At 51.5% G+C, this 22,904-nt stretch overlaps 1 protein-coding gene across 2 annotated transcripts; it reads left to right on the forward strand.

The window, feature by feature from the left end:
* The first annotated feature begins 609 nt into the window (after positions 1 to 609).
* On the forward strand, positions 610 to 22,526 carry LOC142011652 (squalene synthase-like). Of its 2 annotated transcripts, XM_074991491.1 has the most exons (8): positions 610 to 748; positions 4,802 to 4,899; positions 11,771 to 11,954; positions 16,102 to 16,230; positions 17,078 to 17,269; positions 18,390 to 18,566; positions 18,846 to 18,998; positions 20,577 to 22,526. In XM_074991491.1, the coding sequence occupies exons 1-8, from the start codon at positions 647 to 649 to the stop codon at positions 20,796 to 20,798; spliced, it is 1,257 nt and encodes a 418-aa protein (XP_074847592.1). In that variant the 5' UTR covers positions 610 to 646; the 3' UTR covers positions 20,799 to 22,526. The 2 variants fall into 2 exon arrangements, with proteins under 2 accessions (XP_074847592.1, XP_074847591.1); XM_074991490.1 differs by lacking the exon at positions 610 to 748 and having other exon boundaries at positions 4,545 to 4,899.
* The last annotated feature ends 378 nt before the right edge of the window (positions 22,527 to 22,904 follow it).

Genomic DNA, 22,904 nt, shown 5'->3' on the forward strand with positions numbered 1-22,904 from the left:
GTCAGTGTCTGGCGAGGGAGGGGCGGTGACGGGGGTCAGTGTGTGGAGGGGGGACAGTCAGTGATGGGGGTCAGTGTCTGGCGGGGGAGGGGCGGTGACGGGGGTCAGTGTGTGGAGGGGGGACAGTCAGTGATGGGGGTCAGTGTCTGGCGGGGGAGGGGCGGTGACGGGGGTCAGTGTGTGGAGGGGGGACGGTCAGTGACGGGGGGTCAGTGTCTGGCGGGGGGAGGGGCGGTGGCGGGGGGGACTGGCCACACTGCCCAGCCCTGCGTCGGGGTTCTCGGGCTATGGGCCCCCCTCCCCTACTGGACCGCCGCCGTCACACTCCCGCCTGCCGGACTCCGAAATGAGCCGCGGCGCCTTTAAGAAACCCGGCGCCTGTTCCTCACCAGCTGTCCTCGCACGGGACGAGTGGGCGGCACCCTCCCCGTCTCAACCAATCAGCGCCATCCGACGACCGTCACACCAGCCCGGAAGCCGGGCGGTTGGGCCGCGTCTTCCTGGTGCGAGACCGGGGCGACCAATGAGCGGCCGCTCCGCCGGTGCGCCGCGCGCGGATAGGCCGGGCGGGGCCGGGGGGCGGGGCGGGCTCGCCGGTGCCCTTCGCGCCGCGCCGCGAAGATGCGGGGCCGGTGCTGAGCTGCCGATGGAGCGGCTGGGGATGTGGCTGGGCCGCTCGCGCGAGATCTACAACCTGCTCCGCTTCCGGCTGGGCAGCGGCGCGGGCGGGCTGCCCCGGCGGGACCAGGTGAGCGGCGCCGGGGGGTTCCGGGCACAGCCAGTCCGCCCGCCCCTCCCCTGTCCGTGCGGCGCAGGCGGGTGCTCGGCGCTGCGCAGGCGCCTGCGGCTCAGGGCAGGCCGGGGCTGCGAGCCCGACTTGGCTCCCCGCCCCACGCGGCTTAGCGGCCCCCAGAGTAGCTGGTGGGGTGGGGGCTGGTGGCTTCGTACCTCAATCAGCTCTGTCCTAATTACCTAGCCTAAGGGATGGGGATGCAACATTCCCTGGTTCTTCCCTGTCCCTGCACTTCTCCTTCTCTTATCCCTTCAGTGCCTGGAGGGAAGCCAGGAGCCTCGGGTGTAATCTGAGGGGGGGATGGGGTTTGGGGCACAGCCGAAGGACCAGATCCTGGGCACAGTGCTTAAAACCAGGCCCCTTACAGCCCAGGCTGGGATTTCCTTCTCACTAACGCGAACCAAGACAGCCACAAAAGTACCTCTGCCAGCCCCACTGGCCAGCCAAAAGCCACACAAGCAAACCCACAGATTCTCCAGCTGCTCCTAATGGCCAAACCAGCAACCCTCCTGCTCAGGTGAGAGGTTATTAAAACCTATTTCACCAAGTCCCCGCAGGTTTTCCTGGGCTCCAAAGGGTCCAGCCACAGTCCTTGTTCACTATATACTTAGATCTTACCCAAAACAGCACGCTGGGCTAATCCTTTAGAATCTAAAATCTAAAGCTTTATTAAGAAAGAAAGAATGGAGTGAATGAAAAAGTGTTAGTTATATGTTACATACATCAATTACAGCTATTGGTGCAGGCCAGTGATGTTATATGGTAGTTTCTTAAAAGTCTCTTAAAATACACCACAAGAGGGGTGGGATCCCAGTTCACAAAAGCTTAGTTCATGAAGTCTGGAAACACTGTCAGGGCTATCAGATAGCCTACCGTCTGGAGGGAAGAAAATTCCTTCTTGCAAAACAAAAAGCAGTCAAGTAGCACTTTAAAGACTAGCAAAATAGTTTATTAGGTGAGCTTTCGTGGGACAGACCCACTTCTTCAGCTCACCTAATAAACTATTTTGCTAGTCTTTAAAGTGCTACTTGACTGCTTTTTGTTTTGATAGTGTATAGACTAGCACAGCTTCCTCTCTGTTACTATCCTTCTTGCAAGTATCAGTGAGATAGCTGTGTTAGTCTGTATCTTTAAGAACATCAACAAGTCCTGTGGCACCTTACACACTAACAGATATTCTGGAGCATAAGCTTTCATGGGCAAAGACCCACTTCATCAGATGCAGAGGCAATGGGGCGGGGGTCACCTGACTAGGTTGCTTGCTGTGGCATTTTGCCATGGGTCGCTGGGCTACCCAGCATGCCCCAGTCCATTTCCATAAAATGTGGAATTGACATCTGTCCCTGTTGTCTAGCCCATGTCACCTTACTGGGGAGGTGATCTCACCTCCCATTGTGAACCTCAGCACTAAAGCATTTCTAATACAGATATAAAACTAATATCTATAATTTTACAAACAAACATGGCGCACACATACGAGTAGTATAACTAGATTCAGGGCATTACCAGCTTTCATTAGACACCTCACTTCGCTACTCTGGCACAAGATTTGGTGCCAATGTAATACAAAGGTCACAGAAATGGCTTCATAATCTTTTCAAAAAATCTAGTAACATCACACCAAGGCACTTGCCAGTGTGCCTGTAGAAAACATCAGGACAGTGTTGGCCTGTATCAGGGGTGTCCAACCTCTTTTTGTTGGGGGCCACATGGCAATTTTTTGTGTGTTCTGGGTGCCGAACACAAAGTAGGTTTAAACCCCTCCCAGTGCCAAACTGCCCCCTGTGGTCCCAGCCTTAAATCCCCCACAACCCCAAACTGCCTCCCCACCCTGAGGCTTAACCCCCACTGCACCTCCAAACCGTTCTGCCACCAGCCCCTCACCCCAGCTGGGGCTCTGACCCCAGGGCTGGCAGTGGCTCGGCGTTCCTGCGGCAGCTGGTCCCGCAGGCTGGATGTAAGGGCTCTGTGGGCCGGATTCTGACCCATAGGCTGCCCATTGGACACCCCGACCCATAGAACAGTTATCAGTAAATAGCCATTTCTGCTCCTGTCTTCAGGCACTTGGGACCCTACCATCCTTCTGAACAGTAACTACTAACAGTCACCAATCTGGGACTACAAAGGAAAGACTAGATGCTGCTAGCTGATGAGCACAGAGGGAGCCTCACCGAAGTCAGAACAGCTGGCCAGAGGCGCAGAGGTCTTCCAGCATCCAGCCCCCTTGAGCACACCAAGACCTTTGGAGTTTCTACTACTGATGTCTTAAGCTCCACTACTTCTGCAAGTCACACAGCCCCTGGGAGGCAGATGCCAGCCCCCGTACAGGGTGACTTGGAGTCTCAGGATCCTAAATAATACTAGTTTCAAGAGTGAACTGATTATGAGATTCATATAGTGTTGAATTCTGTGTTCTTTAGGACCAGCTCTGCCCTGTGCTGATCAGCTAGCAGGCTCACACCTTATTTTGTGGTAACAAATTGGTGACTAAGCAGTTACTCTTCAGAAGAGTGGTAGAATCATACGTGCTAATTAATTAAGCAACTATCTTCACATTTATACCACTTCCTATGAGAGGTGAGCACATCACCTTGAGGAACCTATCTCAGGAATGTCCCTGCTCCTCTCAAACAGCTTCAGGTCTTTGTTGGGTTAAATCTAGGGCAGATAATGCTGAGATGATCTAGTGACTGGACGGTCTAAGTTATGTGGAGACACAGAATTCAGTATAGAAAGTCTTGCATGTAGTCTGAAAACTTGTGTAAAATTCTTTACTGGCTGAATAAAATACATGAAGCTGACGTCATTATCTTAGAACATCCTATACCAGTCTGAAGATATTTTACTATTATTACCAGAGTATCAAGGATGCCCTGGGCTTGGAGCAGGCCCACACGGTGCCAGGCATTGCACAAACACAAAAACAAAATACGGGGCCCTGCTTGCAATCTCAGTAATTGTACTTACTTTCTTTAGGAGTGATAAAAATCACAGGAACTGAGATTAAAGAATAAAAAGGTAACTCCGTCTCCCTCTCACTCCCTACTCCCACCATTTTATTTTACTCTTGGTAAAGGACAACACTTGTGTAATGAGTTTCGGCCTTTCTCTTAGGATCCGGCCTTCCACATTAAGGACAGGGTACGGGGAAACTGGGGGTGGGAGTGTCAGGCAAAGGTGATTGTGGAGTTATAACACAAGCAGAACGCAGGAAGCCTGGGACTTGGAAGCTAACTTGACAAAAATCAGCTGGATCCCCAGGTGACGCTCCCTGGTTAGCTCTTCATGCCCAGATTTCATGAAGCCCCTACCCTCAGTAGAGCCCAGAGGAGGCGCGATGGCATTTAGCAGCTGCGTTGAGGCTACTCCAGGCTGTTCTGGGCAGACGGGGGAAGTTAGGTTATGGGATGAACCCAGCAGCTGCTGGCCCTCGGGTCTGGCTTTCCTGCTCAGGGCGGTGCGCCTGGCGGCAGGGGGCCACCGCAGCCTGGGTTGCTGGGTCCTCTGGCGGGGAGCGCTCTCCTCCCCCAGCACCTGCAAGCGTAGTGGGGGGCCGCGGGCGTCCGGCGCGGGGGGGAGCCCGGGCAGGGGCGCTGCGCTCGGGAGCTCGCCCCTTTCACGCCGGGGGGCGCTTTGGCTCCTCCGAGGCGCTCGCAGCTACCGCGGGGGGGGGGGCGGGTCGGTCTCCCCGGGACGCGCGGGGTTAACGGGGCGGTGCCGGGGCGGGCCGGCCGCAGCCTGCGTGGCTGCCGTGTTTTGCTGCGGGCCCGCCCCGGCCCCATGGCCGCCAGCACCAAGGCCGCGGCCCTCTTCAAGCGCACGCTGGCGCTGTCCCCCCCGCGGGGCCCCGGCGGGCAGCGCTGCTGCTCCTCCTCCTCCCCGCCGCGGCCGCTGCCGGGGGGCGGGCTCCGCGGGGCCGGCCGCCTGCTGCACCAGGGCGCCCCGCCGGGGGCCTGCCCGGCCTCGCCCCGCTTCCAGCAGCCGCCGGCCCCTCTGCTCCGCCCGCAGGACGCGCTCAGCGACAGCCTCAGGACCTGCTACCGGTACCTGAACCAGACCAGCCGGAGCTTCGCCGCCGTCATCCAGGCGCTGGACGGGGAGCTGCGGTGAGTGGGGGCGCAGGAGGCTGGGACGGGGCAGCCCGTTGCAGGAGCCCCGGGGGGTGCAAAGGGCCAGGCCCGGCTGGAGGGGTGGGGTGAGCTGAGTTAGCGGCGTCCCCAAGCGGCGGCCCGGCCCGCAGAGGGTTAAACATCTGCCCGCAGGCGGGCCGGAGTCACTGGCCCTCTCCGAGGTACGTGCTGCTTCTCACGTGCCGCCTGGTGTCGGGCTGTGTCTGCAGCGCTCCGGTCCCCACGGGTGTGGGGCTGGAAGGGACCTCAGGAGGTCATCGAGTCCAGCCCCCTGCTTCAGGCGGGATCAACCCGCCACTAAGTCATCCCCGGCTCCAGCCGGGACTTTACAACCTCGAGGGATGGAGAATCCACCACCTCTCTAGGTAACACATTCCAGTGCTTCACCTCCCTCCTGGGGAAGTGGTGTTCCCTAATACCCAACCTACTCCTCTCCCTCTTCAGCTTCAGACCATTGCTCCTTGTTCTGCCATCTGTCACCACTGAGAACCGTTTTTCACCAGTGCTCCCCTTCAGGAAGTTGAAGGCTGCTATTAAATCACCCCTCAGTCTTCTCTTCTGTAAACTAAACCAGCAGGCTTCTTCCAGGCAGTTTGGGGGTGAGGCCTAGTGTGGTTAGATGCTTCCCTGAACCTCTCCAGAGTTCCTTCTGGAGGGGTCTGGGTGCGTGTGTCTCCTGCAGCTGTCCTCAGCAGCTTCCCCAGAGTTGTTTGAAAAGTTGCTAATTTAGTTAAAAACAACACTTCTCCACATTGCCAGCACCTTCCCTGCAGTGACCCGGGAGCACTTTGGAAATATCGGTGTGACAGCCTATGTGAGAGACACCCCAAGTGTGATTGAGGTGATGTGAGTGCGGGGGAGTTATTTTGTTACCCACAAGAAGTCCTGTGGCACCTTATAGGCTAACAGATATTTTGGAGCCTCAGCTTTCGTGGGCAAAGACCCGCTTGGTCAGATGCATGAGAGACAAAGCGGGTCTTTGCCCACGAAAGTTTATGCTCTAAAATATTTGTTAGTCTGTAAGGTGCCACGGGACTTCTTGTTGTTTCTGAAGGTACAGAATATCAAAGCGGTAGCCGAGTTAGTCTGTAACCATGAATCGTGATCCCATGGGTCTAGGTGCTGTATGACCATGGAACAAAAAGATTGGCCAGATGCCGCAAACTCTCAGTTTACCATAGAGCTAGTGCCACTCCTCGAGTCTTCCTGGACCAAGGGGCAACCTCTCTAGGAGGGCTCTTGAGGGGAAGGGATCTCGAGGCATTCTTGGGCAACCCTCCATCCCCAGTCTCCCAGCCTCATCTGCCCATCATCAGGCCCCCCGATAATCCCAAGGCCTCATCTCTTGGAGGAGGGGGTTTGAGAGAAGGGGTACAACGCAGGGGAGAGAGTGTGGAACAGGGGCCTGACTTTGGGAAGGGCACGGACAGGTACACACTCCCCCTGGGCCACAGGGATTTATGTGCCAGCAGCTGTGTATGGGCCATGTTGTGGAACTGCTCTGGCCTCTAGGCTGCGAGTTTGACCCCTGGTTTAGTCTTGAGTGTTGGACAAGAAACAGCTGGATGCAGATGGACAGGGCTTGCAGGTGTCTATGCATTTTAATGTATAGCTTTTATTTTGGGGACCCAATTAAGAAACAGAGTGAACATAAGAACAGCCACGCTGGGTCAGACCAAAGATCCATCCAGCTCATTGGCCTGTCAGCCGACAATGGCCCATGCCGGGTGCCCAAGGGGGGTGAACTGAACTAGTAATGATCTCTCTCCTGCCATCCATCTCCAGCTTCTGAGAAACAGAGGCCAGGGACACCATTCCTACCCACCCTGGCTAATTTCCATTTAATAGACCTAACCTCCATGAATTTATCTAGCTCTTTTTTAAACCCCGTTATAGTCCTAGCCTTCACAGCCTCCTCTGGCAAGGAGTTTGCAGGTCGATTGCGCACTGTGTGGAGAAGAACCTCCTTTTATTTGTTTTAAACCTGCTGCCCATTAATTTCATTTGGTGTCCTCTAGCTGTGATATTATGGGAACAAGTGAATAATTTTTCCTTGTTCATTCTCTCCACCCCACTCATTTTATATACCTCTGTCACATTCCCCTTTAGTCTCTGCCTTTCTAAGCTGAAGAGTCCCAGTCTCTCTAATCTCTCTTCATATGGGACCTGTTCTAAACCCCTAATCATTTTAGTTGCTCTTTTCTGAACCTCTTTGAATGCCAGTAGATCTTTCTCAAGATGAGGAGACCACATCTGTACTCAGTATTCAAGTTGTCGGCGTACTATGGTTTTATATAAGGGCAATAAGATGTTCTCTGTCATATTTTCTATCCCTTTTGTAATGATTCCTAAGGTCCTGTTTGCTTTTTTGAGTGTACTCTTAAAGTTGCGTTCCATCCTTCTCATCGCAGGCTCTGCCTCAGTACTGGTAAGTCCCTCTTTGTTGCAGTTTATAACTAAGTACTCTACCTTGCCTTACAGGGCACTGAGAAAGGGCTTCTAGTTTACAGAGTGGCAGAGAGAGATTGTTAGGTACTCAGCAGCTTGCCAGAAGGCTGTGGTGGAACCAGGAACTGAACTCAGCTTTCAGGAGTCCTAGTTTAGTGCCTTGACTCAATGACTGCCCCCATTCACCCCTCGTGTGCTCCATAAGGATTATTGTGCAGCAGAGATGAACCAATCCCTTCTGGGTGTTGTGAGTAAAATATTGAGTGTCTGTACAACCCCTTATGTCGATAAAGCCTTGTCGCCACAGGCCAGCTTGGGTGAATGCTGTTTGTTGGCCCTTTTCCCTACCCTACATGGGGGCATCAGTTTTCTGTATGGCTGCAACAGCTTGGTTAGCACTTTCATTCTTCACAAAACCAAGCAGTCGTGTAGCACCTTAAAGACTAACAAAACTATTATTAGGTAATGATCTTTCCCAGGGCTACCCCTTTGAGACCTTAATTCTTGTAAGAAGTACCATGGGGCTTTCATGAACACAAGTGGTGCGGGGCCTTGGTTTTAGGAATCTTTTATTAGAGGCTTACCATGTTAGGTAACCCTTAATAGCTGACGTCTGACATGATGAAACTCTTCAAGCTGTAGAATGGACGTTCTACATTATTTCTGTCCACTGTAAATTACAAAAACAACGAGAAGTCTTGTGGTAACTGGTAGACTAACAGAAGTTTTGGAGCATAAGCTTTTGTGGGCAAAGACCTGCTTTGTCAGATGAAACCATACATTACAACCGTGCTTAGAAAGCCTCTGTTTCCCCCTTATATTTGATGAGCTACAGATCCATGTTTGTAGCACAGATACGTACTTTGTATAACGTAAGAATTGCACTGAAAACAAACAATATACAGCATTTAAAGTATTGACTCCTTAACGTATGCACAAGTCTCCCGTACTGACCAGTACTGTCTGACTTTTTATACACTTTCTCTCTGGTTGTATCTATCCTGTCTTTTGTTTTACACTTAGTTTAAGAGCTTTGGGGAAGGGCCAGTCTTTTTTTGTTCTGTTTGTACAGCCAGGTGTCTGGTTCATGGCTAGGGCTCATGGGCACTATCCAATCTGGTACTACAGTCACTAATAGTAGTAAGCCTGGGAATTGGGATGTGTTTGGCTGTTTTGAGGGTTTTTTAACGGTAGCTGATAGATATTTGTCTCAGGAGTTCCTGAACGGTGCAGAAGGGTTCACGCTCCTTAAGGTGCTTAGACATCCATCCTGGGTGAGTCAAGGGCAGAGATCCAGGTTTAACATTGAATGCCCCATTACTCTCATTGGAACCTAGCACATAAGACATTGGAAAGCTTTGCCTGGAATTTTTTCAGCCTAGGTTGTAGTAGCTCAGAGTTAAAGCACCATGCACATAAATATAACTCCTTCAGTGACAAGCTGTGAAAACATGTATTTAGCATTACTTAATGTACATCTCTGCCCCCAGTCCTCCTTTTGGGAATAAAAACCGGTGCTATGAGAGATTATCTAAAAATACTGCGTGATTAAAAACCAACGCTCCGGCTATTTTTTTAATTGGTGTGTAGAATAAATTGTATGTGCACCAAGGCATATGTGGCCGTGCGCCACCAGTAAAAAAAAATGCTGCCGACTGTGGGTCTTTTGCTAATCAGGTAGTGGTATTTGAAGCTCTCCTGGGTGGCTACTCAAGAGCTCAGCTTACTGGGAACCCTGATAAGAGCAGGTCTGGACAAATTTAAAAACACGTGCTGTTGGTGTTATTCTCAAACAAAAGCCAAAGTTTGCACCTATTTATTGAAGTGTGTTCCATGAGAGTTTGGCTGACATCACCTGATACTTACTATGTGTAACGCACACCCCTCCCCTGCTTAATAAGGCAACCCCAGATCTGCTGTGGCCAGGGGAGAGTTGCCCCTTGCTTGGCATCAGCCCAGCACAAACTTGCCATGGCTGGGGAAGAGTTGTCCTTACCCTGGGTGTGGATCTGCCCCAGCTGGGGAAGAGGCGTCGGTCTTATGGCCTCAGCTCCAGAGCTGCTGTGGCTGGGAAGATGTCTTTACTCCACTCCCAGTCCAGATGCAGCTGGGAGAAGGCCTCTTTCCCTGTTGTTTCCCTGGGGCAGCCTGCACCCCAAAATCCTCATCCCTGGCCTGACTCCAGAGCCTGCACACCCAGCTGGAATCCTGCCCTCCATACCACAACCAATACTGAGCCCACCCTGCCTCATACATTGTCTATGTGCACCAATATGGAGGTGGTGCGCATAAAAAATTCATTCTACATATATGGAGAGAATTTACTGGGAATATTGGTCATTGTCCTAATTTTACAGTGGGGACGTTGTCTTTATAATCCTAGGCAAAGGTGACAGTAAGCCAGTGCAGTACACTGGTAAGTGGCTGGGAGTGGGACTCTGACCTATCGCATGCCTCCTGCTAGCTCCCTGCCTTGACCCTTGCAGCAGGAGAGAACCTCTAAGAAATTGAAGTATCAGAGAAGTAGCCGTGTTAGGCTGTAGCTTTGAGAAGTTACTTTCACCCCCAATCCTAGTTTGGCACCTGCATTCCCAAAAGTTCCACCAAAGGCCAGTGGATTTAGGAGTTGGGAGTGTAACTGAGAGATGATTTCTCAACCGAAACTGCAGAGCCGGAGCGGAGACAGGAGCTGTATTGCATCATCCCTTGTTAGCAGAACTCTTCGTAGATTTCAGTGCTTGAAAACCCACAGGCAGCATGGCCCTTTGAGTGCCTAGATCGGCGCACCAGGATCAGTCTATTGTTCGGTCTTCTCAGGCCTTTTCTGCCTGGGCCCCCGAGTCAGCCACGATTTCTACTTTGATCCCAGTACTTGGTTACTGATGAGTGTGAGGAGAGAAGAACTGCTGCAGCTAAGAGGCAATTCCAAGAGTTTCTTCCTTCCCCTTTGCAAAGTCTTATTCCCCCAGGTCCTAGCGGCCATTGAGTTCTGAGGGCTTTTTCTTTGGTCGCTCTTCTGGCCAGCCCTCCAAGACTCGTTGCAAATTTGGCTCTCTCTCTGCAGCAGTGGATTGTGTGCTGCCTTTGGTTCAGTATCACATTACAGTAAACCCTCCACATGCACGGCTTCAAGTGGCACATAACTTGTTTTAACGCTAGTTAAGCACAACTTGATGCTGCTTTGCAATCCCTTCTCCCTGTCTTCTCCCAGCGGCATGGACGCTGGGGGAAGGCAGGGGGAAGGCTCTTAGGCAAGCTAAAAGCCTTTCTCCTGCCTTCTCCCAGTGGCACAGCTGTCAGGCTGACAGCTCTGCCACTGAGGGAAGGCATGGAGAACCAGACAGGAAACTGACCAGCTATGGGGGGGCCGGTCAGTTTCCCAGGTCCACCAGCAGAAGGGAGCTGGGAACCAAGTGGCAACCTGGTTCCTAGCCCACCCTTGATTTGCGCAAAAATTTGAGTTACTCAGGGGTTGCAGGAACACAAACCCAGCGTAACTCAAGGGTTTACTGTACTCTGCTAAGGATACCTTGTCTACAGCAGTAAGTTCAAAAACCAGCTCAGCATTCCATCCTGACAAAAAGAAAACCCACAAAACTCGGTTTGGAGGGGAAGGTCTGGGCGGTGTCTAACGTTACTGCTGCACAATGCAAGTGTCTTCCCCGTAGAGAGAAGCTTCCACAAGCAAGCACATAAACCACACTGAAGTCCCACCACGTTAAGATTTCCAGGCGCTTTCCTTTGGGGTTTGTGCTGAGGTGCATGACAGATGGTAGGTGGCCTTCCCTTATTGCAGTTCCTGAGCACTTCCCAACTTTCAGTGTTGTTACCCTGAGGTAGGACAATGCTTATAGTCTCTCTCTGCTTTATCTCCTTGAGTGACTGGCCCAGGGTGACACAGGAAGCCTGTGGCAGAGCAGAGACGAGCACAGGGTCCAGGCTGGCACTCCAGTTACTCAGTCATTCTTAAGTTCATGTCTCATAATGGCAAGCCTAAGCTTGGGGTGGAGGGGCAAGGCATTTCCAGCATCTGCAGTGGGTCCTTCCTTGATTCTCTGTCTAGGCACATGTGATATATACATCTGGTTGGGTTGTGTCACCAGTGGTCGACACCAAATGGTGTGAAAAGGTGCCCACATTTTAATGGTGACTACTGGTGCCAACATTGCTACCATAAAGACGGAGTATGGAATGCAATTCCATTTTGCCTCATGGTTTTTTAGTTGTCAATGCCCTTCTGGTAGAGGTGGCCCTGAATCAGCACTCGGATCCTGACCTGCCCAAATCGGAAATGCCTTTAAGTTGCAAAGGCCTTTCTCAAAAGCTTACGTGAGTTTTAGCTGCTCACTTGTGTAATAGAGAATTCTGATTAATGGGAAACCTTTTCTTCCCTCCATAGTCATGCTGTGTGCATATTCTACCTGGTTCTCCGAGCTCTGGACACTATAGAAGATGATATGACCATCAATTTAGAAACCAAGGTCCCAATGTTGCATGACTTCCACTCCTATTTGTATCAGACGGACTGGAGATACATGGAAAGCAAGGAGAAGGACAAGCAAGTGCTTGAGGACTTCCCAACGGTGAGCCATTGGATTTCTTGTTTCAGACTATAAAAAATAACTTGTTGATTATACGGGTGTTTGCTTTAAACCTCTTTGCATCATGTTGTGTAGAATTGCCAGATTGGATCAAATCCTCCAAAGTCCTACTGGTCTGGTATCTTGAGTTCCACAGTGACTGGTGCCGGGTGTTATGGTTAGCACTGGTGCGACCGCTCCTGGAATACTGTGCTCAGTTCTGGTGCCTACAACTTGGGAGTAATGCTAAGAAATTGGAGAGAGTGCAAAGAAGAGTTACACGAGCGATTAAAGGATTAGAAAACATGTCTTACAGAAATAGACTCAAGCAGCTCAGTCTGTATCCATCGTAACACAGAGACTGGTGAGGGCCAGTTTGATTACAGCCCACAAGTATCTACTTGGGGAATTAAACATTTTGTTAATGGGCTTGTCAGTCTCATGGGCAGAGGTCTCACAAGATGCAGTGGCTGGAAGTTGAAGCTGGAAAAAGTGAAACTAGAAATCAGGTGTAAATGTTTAATTGTGATGGTAATTAACCACTGGAACAATTTAAACAAAAGTGGTTGTGAGTGAGCCATTGCTGGCTGTTCTTAAATCTAGGTTAGATGTTTTCCTAAAGGAACTGCTCTAGCTCAGAGAGGAATTCGTTCAGGGACGTCCCATGGCCAGCGTTACGCAGGTCAGACTAGATGATCACAATGGTCCCTTTTGGCCTGATGTGTGCTTGAGGAGTGTTGCATTAAGCTGATTTGCGATACTCTGTGCCAGTGCTGGATATCCCCTGGTTTTTAACACCTCGAGATGGATGAAAGCCTTAAAACAAAAGGCACACATCCCCCGTCACAAATTTTTTCATTAAGCACAGTCTGTGGAGCTCTTATTGTTAATGTAATTTGCATTATTGGTGATACTGGCAGAGTTCAAAACACAGATGTGTCTAAACTAGGACATTTTATGAGCAATATTGTCAGTGTATTTAAAAATATGTGAAGATATATCTATTTCATAGAACTGGAAGGGACCTTCAGAGATGGTTGTGTCCAGTCCCCTGCACTCATGACAGGACCTGTCACCATCCCTGCCACATTTTTTTTTTAAATCTATTTACCCCTGATCCCTAAATGTACCCCCCTGGATTGAACTCACAACTCTGGGTTTAGCTAGCCAGTGCTCCAACCACTGAGCTATCCCTCCCCCCTGACACAGGCTGGCGCTTTCCTGATCAGAAGAGGCTTTTGCCGTCTGTGCCAAACCACATGGTTTGACGGTTCTCATTGTCCATTGGACGTGACTGAGGACATGGTCATTTGGTGACGGCTGCTGAAGTGTCACTGGATTTGCTGTTTGTCTGAGTTGCCCAATATACAAGTCACGGATGTGGAATTCAAGGCATTTGTAACTCGGAAGTGTCCCAGAAATTCAGGCACATCTCACTTTTGGTGCTGGGGGCTGTTATAAGAACAGAGGCCTAAGATCTTAGGCCTTCTGTCACCTGCCTTTGTGCATGTTTCCCTGCAGTTGTGGGGCCCTACCAGTTGGTTAGTGTGAGACTGCAAGCGCATTTGGCCACTCTGGATGGTGATGAATGTTGCACGTGTGCAGACATGGTGCCAGCCTTGGGAAATCCTGGCTCCAAATTCCCTCCAAGTTTCAAAACACAGCTCCAGCTTCACCTGAACTCTGCAAACTCTGGTTATCCCCCTGGGTCAGTAGAGCCCAGGGGTGGCAGGGGAGTGATGGGCCATGGCTCTGGGAGGAAAAGGGCGATAGCGGGTTTCTCATGCCCAGTTAACAGCGAGAGTAACCCAGCAGTGGCCGTAGAGAATCTGTTCCTTTCTGACGGGGTGCTGAATAGAATGAGGCTATCAAAGAGAAGGTTGAGAGGTGATTTGCTGACCAACTGTAAGTGCCTGTAGAGAGAGAAGGTGTCTGGTATTGTGGAAGGCAATCCAGCAAACAAAGGCACAACCAGATGCAGGGACTAAAAGGGAAAGCTAGAGACAGTATAGACTGGAGATAAGGCGCACCCTTCTGTCAGCCAGGGGCGTTAACCTGGCGAACAAGTTGAAAAATGACTCAGGTGCTGGAAGGCTCTAAAGCAGGCGTGTCCAGCCCGCGGGCTGCATGCGGCCCTGGACAGCTAGTAATGCGGCCCCACAAGATCGTAAACTTTTAACATTATTATGTGATTTATATACATTAACTATATTATATATTTTATATGCGGCCCAGGACAATTCCTCTTCACTCAGTCAGCCCAGGCAAGCCAAAAGGTTGGACACCCCTGCTCTAAACTGAGGCTGTATATCTTACGATAGACGCTATGTTTAAGTTGCAGGTATTTTTAGTACAAGTCATGGGCAGGTCAGTGGCTCGTGACCTGTCTATAACAACTTGTACTATATACATCTGATTAAATTGTGGGGGGCATCCCAGGGCTGCTGCAGGTGCTCAGGGGATGGGAGCAGTCGGGTCCTTACCTGGCAGAAGTGATGTAATTAAGGGGGGCCAGTTTTGAAAGCACCTGTGACTAGTCTGGTGCCCGGTGAACTCTAGTGGGATTTGAGCCCCTAACTGCTGTAAACCCGCTCTGCTCGTCCCAGCCCAAAGGGATGGTTGGGAAGTCCAGTGGTTGCTGTGAGTGGTCACGCTAATAGCTGCTCGTCACAGCAGGAGGGTTAGCTGCAGTGCTCGGGGATGCTGCCGCAGTAATAAAGTGTTACGTATGTAGGCTGGGGAGAAAGACAAATGGTTAAGTTAGCAGGTCTGTCTCAAGTGGTACCTGAGGGAGCTGCTTGAGTCTGTGAACTATAGTGGTTTCTTGCTTGCTGCATTCACAGCCGCTCTAAACATTATTACAATACGGTGCTGCTGTAGAAGGCCTCAAGCTGCTGAATGACACTCTGAGTCTTCCACGGCACCATTCATGAGACCATCTCAGAGCCCTTTACAAAGGCGATCAGACTGATCCATGTTTTATAAATTGGGAAGCTGCCGCATAGAGGGGAAGCGTCTTGCCCAAGGCTACTCAACAGACCAGTGGCGGAGGGGGGAATAGAGTCCAGATTTCCTCCATCCCAGCCTAGTGTTCTGTCCATAGTTGAGTTCCTCTGAGCTGATCGTGAAGAGAATGATGGGCGGCTGCTTGACCAGTCTGAAGATAGCAAGAAGAGCTCTGAGGCTGGAGTGCTCCGTAGCTTAGCAGCCAACGGAGTGAACAAAGTGGCTAAAAGGGGATGTCACCGAAGTTCAAATGGGACTAGGGCCACATCTACACTACCACAGAAGATGGACCTGCTCAGAGACGGTCTTCTGGGGTTCGATGCCACGCATGTAGTATGGACACGTGAAATTGACCTCCCGGGGTCATAGTTGACTCCCGTGTTCCTCGCGAGACACAAGGAGTAAGAGAGGTCGGCGGGAGAAACTCTCCTGTCGACTTTCCCCAGTATAGACGGACAAGTTATCTGAGCGTAGATAGGTCAATGTTAGCTACGCAATTGGCATAGCTAGAATTGCATATCTGCGGTCGACTTCCCGAGTCTACCATGGACCTCGCCTAAGACGCACATCGTTAGCAGTGGGGCTAGATTGCCAGTGATGTAGTGATTCTCCATCGTGTGGAGCCTTTGACTGAAGACGAGTTGCGCTAAAGTAGACGCTCTACTTCAGTCCCCAGTGGGTGGGCTGGCAACACGAATCGCTGGTTGGAATTTTCTAGCCTGTGCTGTGCAGAAGGCTGGATTAGAGGATCGCAGTGGTCCCTTCTGGGCTTTAAATGATAGAAGTCTATTGGGCAGGGGGAGCCCTGGGGAGAACTGAGCTGGCAATTGTTCTGGTGATTCTCCCAGCTGTTGATGCGGCATTACGAAAGCTCTGTTCGCCTTCGTACACCAGCTCCCGAGCTCAGACCGCCTTCCAGAACGACAAACTGCTTTTGAACTGGGGCCAGAGATTCCAGGAATTTTATGCTTCTGCATCTGCTGGGTGGGTGGGTGCGCTTGAATCTGCTCCTCTTGAAGTCGTTGGGAATTTTGCTAGAGCTGTCAGTAGGAGCAGCCAGTAACCCCCTCCTACCCATCCCATGACCTCTCCCCCTTCCCAGTCTCTTGACGAATGCTGCTTTCTGTTGTGGTTTCTGCTGTAGATCTCTTTGGAGTTCCGGAACCTAGCGCAGGTGTATCGGGACGTGATTGCGGATATTTGTCACAAGATGGGCATTGGAATGGCGGAGTTCTTGGAAAAGAAGGTTGACTCCCAACAAGAGTGGGACAAGGTGAGCATGCATACACCAGGCAACGGGCCCTGCCCTGCTGGAGGTCGGCTTTTTGCACTTGCTGCTCCCTCATCCTGATTACAGGAGTTGTGATGCTCGCCTAGACCAGACCCGAGACGAGTGAAGGACAAAGTGTTAATTAGTAGTCTTGCTCTTGGGTGGGCTGGGTTCCCTGGGTACGTTTCCCAAGACAATTCTTAGCTACTTTGTCACTTAACTTGTAGAGGACAGTGGCCATGTGCCTTATTGATAGGTAAAGAATATTAGAGCCCTTGTGCAGGATTTTAGCTGGGTCATTTTAGGTGGGTCCCTGCTACTTGGCTAAGAACTCAAAGTAGTTTCAGTTCCCTCCTTTGCCAGTCAGGCTGGTGACTGAAATGCCAGTATATACCATAAAGCCTGGTTTGCAGCACCTCTGCTGGGGCACTGTATAGATGGTCCACATGGGCAGCTGATCTCATTTGGGTCTTGGATCTGGGTGCTGGAAGCCCTGGGCCCTTAACAGCTGCGAAGGACTCTCTTGCTGGTTGTCTTGAGATGCTCTGCTGCTAGAAGTCACCTTGTAGCCACATATTCCTGGGGTGCAGATGTTGCCTGTGGAGCCTGTGAATGAAGGGACCTGTTGGGGAGCCCTGTCCCAGAGTCACTCTGTGTTCAGAGACCCAGATACCACTGGCACACCATCAGCATGGGCTTGGTACATATCAAGTTGAACTGCCTGGGGAAAAGCCCCCTCAAGACCCACGTAACAGACCCATCAAATAACCTCCAAGTGGAATTTTGATGCAGCCATGTGCACTAGAAGAGAGACCTTTCTTGACTCACTTTGTTCTTCCAACCCTTGCAGTATTGTCACTACGTTGCTGGGCTGGTTGGGATTGGCCTTTCCCGTCTGTTCTCTGCATCTGAGCTGGAAGAGCCTATTGTAGGCCAGGACACAGAGCTTGCAAATTCCATGGGCCTCTTTCTTCAGAAAACCAACATCATCCGGGATTACCTGGAAGACCAGCTGGAGGGACGAGAATTCTGGCCCAGAGAGGTAATGGCGACCAGCCCTCTTCAGAGGACAACTTCAGCTGGATGTGTCCTATTAAGGAAGTGTAGAGGTGTGATGTGGGCAGCTCATCTGAAAGGAACAGGATTTGAGATGCTGTTACTGCTTTGCTACTGAGTTAGCCAGGCCTGTGCATTAGGAGACTCATTTCCCAGAATTTAATCTCTTGGTTCTTACTCTGATATAAAAGGTTTGTGGCCTCTTTGAAAGAAAGTCGTACAAATTCATCTGTAGGGAGTTAGGTAAAACTCTGTGCTCTTAGATCAGGGGATACAGCTGAAGGGTTTAGCACGGGTAATGTCTGTTGCTAGGAGAGATACACCTTGTGCACTATTAAGTGTGTGGACAGGAGTGGCAGAAATACTGTTCAAACACAACCATCCCCTTCAGGTGTCTGTCAAAGCAAAATTCCAGGAGGGAGCAGACAGCCTGCTGGGAGAGGGAGGGGGTGTTTCACTCTGATCAGAGAGCAAAGCTGTGCTGCAGGAGACCCTGTTTACCCTTACTGGTCGTGCATCTGTTCAGCAGAGTGCCTGGCAGAAGCTCTGCTGATGCAGGCCATCCCAGATGCTGTTCATCTTCTCCAGGTACCTGCCCTACTGACGAGATACGACAGTGTCCCTGTAATGTGAGGGGAGTTGGCACAAGTCAGAATGGGAGACCCACCTTTGAACATCTTTACAATACGGGTCTTTGCTGCACCAGCCCCCGACCAGCAAAGCGTTTACACCCACGTCTTCAGCACGTGCATCTCCCCACTGAGGTCCATGAGGTGACTCCAGGTGATTTAAAGCTGAGTGTGTAAACGCCTTTCTGAATCGGAGGCAGGAGGCTTAACTTCAGAGCTGCCAGTGGGGTCAGATTCTTCTCCTGAGACTGGGACCCAGCTGCCTGAGCAGAACGTTGTTGCGTAGTCAGACTCTGTCCGAGCTATTAGCCTCTATCTCTGTCCCAGTGTGCCTTAGTGAAAGGGCGGCTGTAATGGAGGTCCAGATCCAAGTGACCCATATGTTTAGGGTCTTGCTTCTCACTGTAGCAAAGCCTGACGTGAAGATGAATGTCTGAAATGCTGAGTGGTATAGCTCTGCACTGTCACCATTCCCAGGTCTGGGGCAGGTATGTCAAGAAGCTGTCGGATCTTGCCAAGCCTGAGAACATAGACGTGGCTGTCCAGTGCATGAATGAACTGATCACAAATGCCTTGCACCACGTCCCCGATGTCCTCACCTACTTATCTAGACTGAAAAACCAAAGTGTCTTCAACTTCTGCGCAATCCCGCAGGTAGGTCAATGTATCCGGCTGTTTGACGCAGGTATTTCATGGCCCTGGCTTCCTTCCCCTTTGGGGCTGGATGTCTCCTCTGTTTGGTACATAGTATTTCATACTAGCGGGAATGTTCTCTGGGATATGAAATAAACTTAATGTGGAGATCACCAGGCATTGTGAGTTACTGCCTTGTCCCCAGTGCCAGAGCTCTATTCTGACACACACTTGCTAATCTCACTAACATCAACAGGACCTTCAGGTACAGAATTAATACTCACTGTGCTTTCTCCCTAGGTGATGGCCATTGCTACGTTGGCTGCCTGTTACAATAACAAGCAGGTGTTCCGGGGGGTGGTGAAGATTCGGAAAGGACAAGCTATCACTTTAATGATGGATGCCACAAACATACAGGCTGTCAAGACCATAATGTACCAGTACGTGGAAGAGGTAGGAGTGGTGGGTTGCTTAAAGATTTGTATTCAAAGGTAGCTGTTCCCTGTTTTATGCTCTGTATTCGGCAGTCAGGGCTACTCTTGGTTTTCCACTATAATACCTGATGCAGCAGTTTAGCATCTGCCATTTTGCTTTGGCTGAGGTCACATTTCAGGAACAATAGCATGACAAAGCGTGAAGTAGGAAAGTCTGGAAAACTGATGAAGAAAAAAGCCACATTCCAAATGCTTATAGTCCAAGGTCTGAAAAGTAACAGACAGCCGTGTTAGTCTATATATTATCAAAACAAAAAAGCAGTCCAGTAGCACTTTAAAGACTAACAAAATAATTTATTAGGTGGTCTGAAGAAGTGGGTCTGTCCCACGAAAACTCAGCACCTAATAAATTATTTTGTTAGTCTTTAAAGTGTTACTGGACTGCTTTTTTGTTTTGATAGTCCAAGGCCTGTTCTCCAGAAGGGGAAGTGGGTCTTTGCCCATAAAACTTATGCTCCAAAATATGTTAGTCTATAAGGTGCCACTGGACTTCTTGTTATACTTCCCCATTGGTTATAAAAGCCACCCTTCTCTTTCCAAAGGATCTGATTAGAGCTTTTGCAGAAGTGAAAGCTGCACTGAAGAAGACAGACCAGCTGCCACTGTGGAGCTCTGCTCCCACGCAGCTCTCAGATTTTATACAGAAGAGTGTAAGATGGAAGGGTATTGAACTCCACACACTGGCCTACATAGAGTCATGCGGTTTTCTGCTGAGAAACTCATGGGTGACTTTTCATTTTCTTTATGCTGGTCTAGTAAGTTCTTGTATTAGCAGTGCATGGAAAAGCCAAGACCTGTGATTGCTGTGGCTGTTGCAGTCACCTTACCCAGAGGGCAGGTACGAGTGACCTGGTTCACCTTTTTCTAAAACTGCTCTCAGGGTGGGGTGTGCCCTGTGTATGGGTCCCACTACAGTTACTGCCCACCTTCCACTGCACTCAATAGAAATGCAGCTGCCATTAAGAAGCAGGCCAGTTGCCCCTGGCACGCAGGGAGTGTCTGAAGTTGCTCATGTCCCAAGCAGGACAAGTGGGCAGATGATGGGGGAAGACAGAGGAGGATCCTGCCTCTGCCCGATCACGGCCGTGCAAGGGGAGGACAAGTCCTCTCCCACCCCGGCACAGCTGACTTAGCAGATTTCGGGTGCTCAGATTTCCATACCGCAGGTCCCTGTGTAAGTAACAGACTCCGGTATAGGGGCTGCAGGTGTCCTACCCCAGAAACAGCAGTGCCGCAAAATCCCAGCAGGGTTAGTAACCACACCCCAAGTTGTGCCCTTATAACAGGACTGCCCCTGCAAACTGACCCAGGGCTCAGATACCACACTCCCTTCTACGCTGGACATGGGGCCAGAACCGTGCACAGCCAGTGCAGTTCTTCCCCGTGGTTGTTTTCTTACTGGCCAGGTTGCTGTCCGTGAACATTCCTCTGTCTGCGTCTGCAGTGCCACCTCCGCAGCAGCTGTATGAGGTCACCGGGATGCTGGGGGTGTTCCTGGGGTTACTCCCTGACCTCGGGTGGGTTTTTCTCTCCCCAGATCTCTCGGAAGGTCCCCAGCGGTGACCCGTCCTCTAGCAAGACCCAGCAGATCATCGTCTCTATCCGGACAACGAACTTGCCCAACAGCGCGGTGGTGACCCGGAACCATTACTCGCCCTTTTACCTCTCCTTCGCCATGTTTCTGGCAGCGCTGAGCTGGCGGTACCTGAGCACCATGTCGAAGGCGTCAGAGGAGTACGTCCAGGCCAGCGAGAACTGAGAGTGGTGGGGAAAGCAGAGGTCAGTGGCTGGCTCATTGCCACCCTGTGGGATTTCAGACTGGCGGGGGCCTTTGATGCTGTGAACGGAATGGTGAAGCTGAAGGCGATGGGTGGCTGCCAGCGAGCGGGTGAACTGCTGCCCCCAGCTTGCTCCTGGCGGCCCCATTTGGCTGCTCTTCCTGGGCGTGGAAGACTGCTACCTGAATTCTAGCTGGCATGTTTTGTAATTGCCTCTGTATCACGTGGGATCCCGACACCCCCTGCCCACAAAAAGCTGCCTGGGATGAAGCTGTGCCGTCTCCCGCTTGTGCCCTGTGTGTGTCTTTACCTCCATAACTTCAACTCCTCCTCTCCAAGTCTGCGGTTCCCCAAGGATGAGCTCTTGGATGCACCAGGCAGGCTCAGGCTGTGCTCTGACCCTTTCTCTGAGCTGTGGGGAGAGCTGCAGGACAGAGCTGAGAGCGCTGGTGGTCCTGCCCCCCCTTGCGCTAAAGAAGGGGGCAGAGATGTGAGTCTGTCTAACCAACCTGCTGTGCTAACTGGGGTTTCATGGTCGGGCGAGATCATCTGTGTGGTCTGAAGAGCTCCTGTGCTGTCTCTCAAAAGCCAAGCAGGGAGCAATGACCTACCTAGGAAAGGGCAGAGCGCATGTCTCACCTGATGCTCGGGGGCGGGCTGGATGGCTCCTGGGAGGGTAATGGCCCCTCAGTCTACCCTGCTCCATCCTGGCGCTGTTCTGCAATTTTACTGCAGCTCCCCAGGCATCAATGGCAGAATCCCCCCAGGACTTGGGTGCAGGATAAGCCAACCAGTGGGTGTCCCGACCTGGACAGAACTAGGGCTGTGGTGGTGTCATCGTGCCCTGGTTCAAACAGCCCACCTTTGCCCCTGCCATCAGCAGTGCTTTGGTGTCTGTGTCCTGCTGAGGGGGGTCTCACCCATGCAGCTGCTCCCTGTCTCCCCTGCCAGCCTGGGGGCAGCTGAGGTACACATAGGGCTGGTCATAGCACTGGCGGGCTGGGCCCTTTGGGCACTGGCTGGCAGAGGACATGCACCGTGAAGCTGGGAATCTCAATGTGCCTGTATGGGAAATGCTTTCAGCTGTGCTCAGCCCCTTGCCCTGGCAGCTCCAGCAAGGGGCCGTCTGTCTTCCCCAAGCTGTTGTCTCAAATAACCTCCAGGAAGAAAACCCCTGGTGGGCTCTGACCCAGGCTCTGTCTGCAAGGGCTCTAGGGGGAACAGGGCTGGCACCACAATGCTTGGGTAGAAGCAGCTCAGCTATGTTCAGAGGCAGCTCCTCAGCCTTCCCCCTGCCCCTCACATTGGCTCCAGTTCTAAAGCTAAGTTTGGGAGTAGAGGGGCATTGGCTGGTGCCCCTGACCCCCGTCCTGTTACGTGTGACTTTCCTGCACCAAACATGGCAGGGAGCATGGCCCTGCCCTTGAGGATCGAAAGCTCTGAGCAGAGCTGGCAAGGGAAGCACCTTTTGACCTTGTGTTCCCCACAGCCAGCTGGAGGTGGCTGCTTCTCAGCAGCTGGTGCTGTATCCGTCGTGTGGGTGGGTGTTTGTCTGCAGGCATGAGAAGCTCTAGGGGGGAAGCTGGGCAGGGCACCACCCTGTTCTTTGCTGTGTACATAGCTTAATTCAGTGTGAATGCAAAAGTCTTTTGTTCCTGGCTCCCCTCACAATAAAGGGATGTTTCTTGTCACAATGCTGTTGGTTGCCAGTCTGCCCCGAAAGTGAAGGTTTTTTTGGGGGGTGGGGGCAGCTGCTCTGCACAGGAGAGGGTTGAAGATCAGTCTGCTCCTGTGGCCATTTCTGTGCTTAGAAAGCAAAAGCACCCAGGGAGGGGACATACACTGGGAGCTCAAGTGCTCTGTGTTAGGACATAGTAAGCAGGGAGTGGAGAGAGGGGAACAGCTGGGGCCTATGGGGCACCTTGGGGTAGTGGGCACAGACAACAGGAGGCTGGAGCTGGTAACGTGCCTGTAGCTGAAGGGTGCTGAGAGTTACCACTGAACCAGGGAACTTTTCAAGCAAATGGGCAGAGGTCAGAGATACCTTATGGGCTGAGTAGGCAGAAAGGTGGTCCCTTGGCTCCCAG

Source organism: Carettochelys insculpta, chromosome 3 (assembly GCF_033958435.1).
Source record: "Carettochelys insculpta isolate YL-2023 chromosome 3, ASM3395843v1, whole genome shotgun sequence".
NCBI lineage: Eukaryota > Metazoa > Chordata > Testudines > Carettochelyidae > Carettochelys > Carettochelys insculpta.

Coding starts and splice junctions, on each gene's coding strand:
- LOC142011652 (XM_074991490.1), top strand. CDS start 4,574: ATGGCCGCCAGCACCAAGGCCGCGGCCCTCTTCAAGCGCACGCTGGCG. Junction 11,955..16,101: donor TGCTTGAGGACTTCCCAACG/GTGAGCCATTGG, acceptor TTTCTGCTGTAG/ATCTCTTTGGAGTTCCGGAA. Junction 18,999..20,576: donor TGTACCAGTACGTGGAAGAG/GTAGGAGTGGTG, acceptor TTCTCTCCCCAG/ATCTCTCGGAAGGTCCCCAG.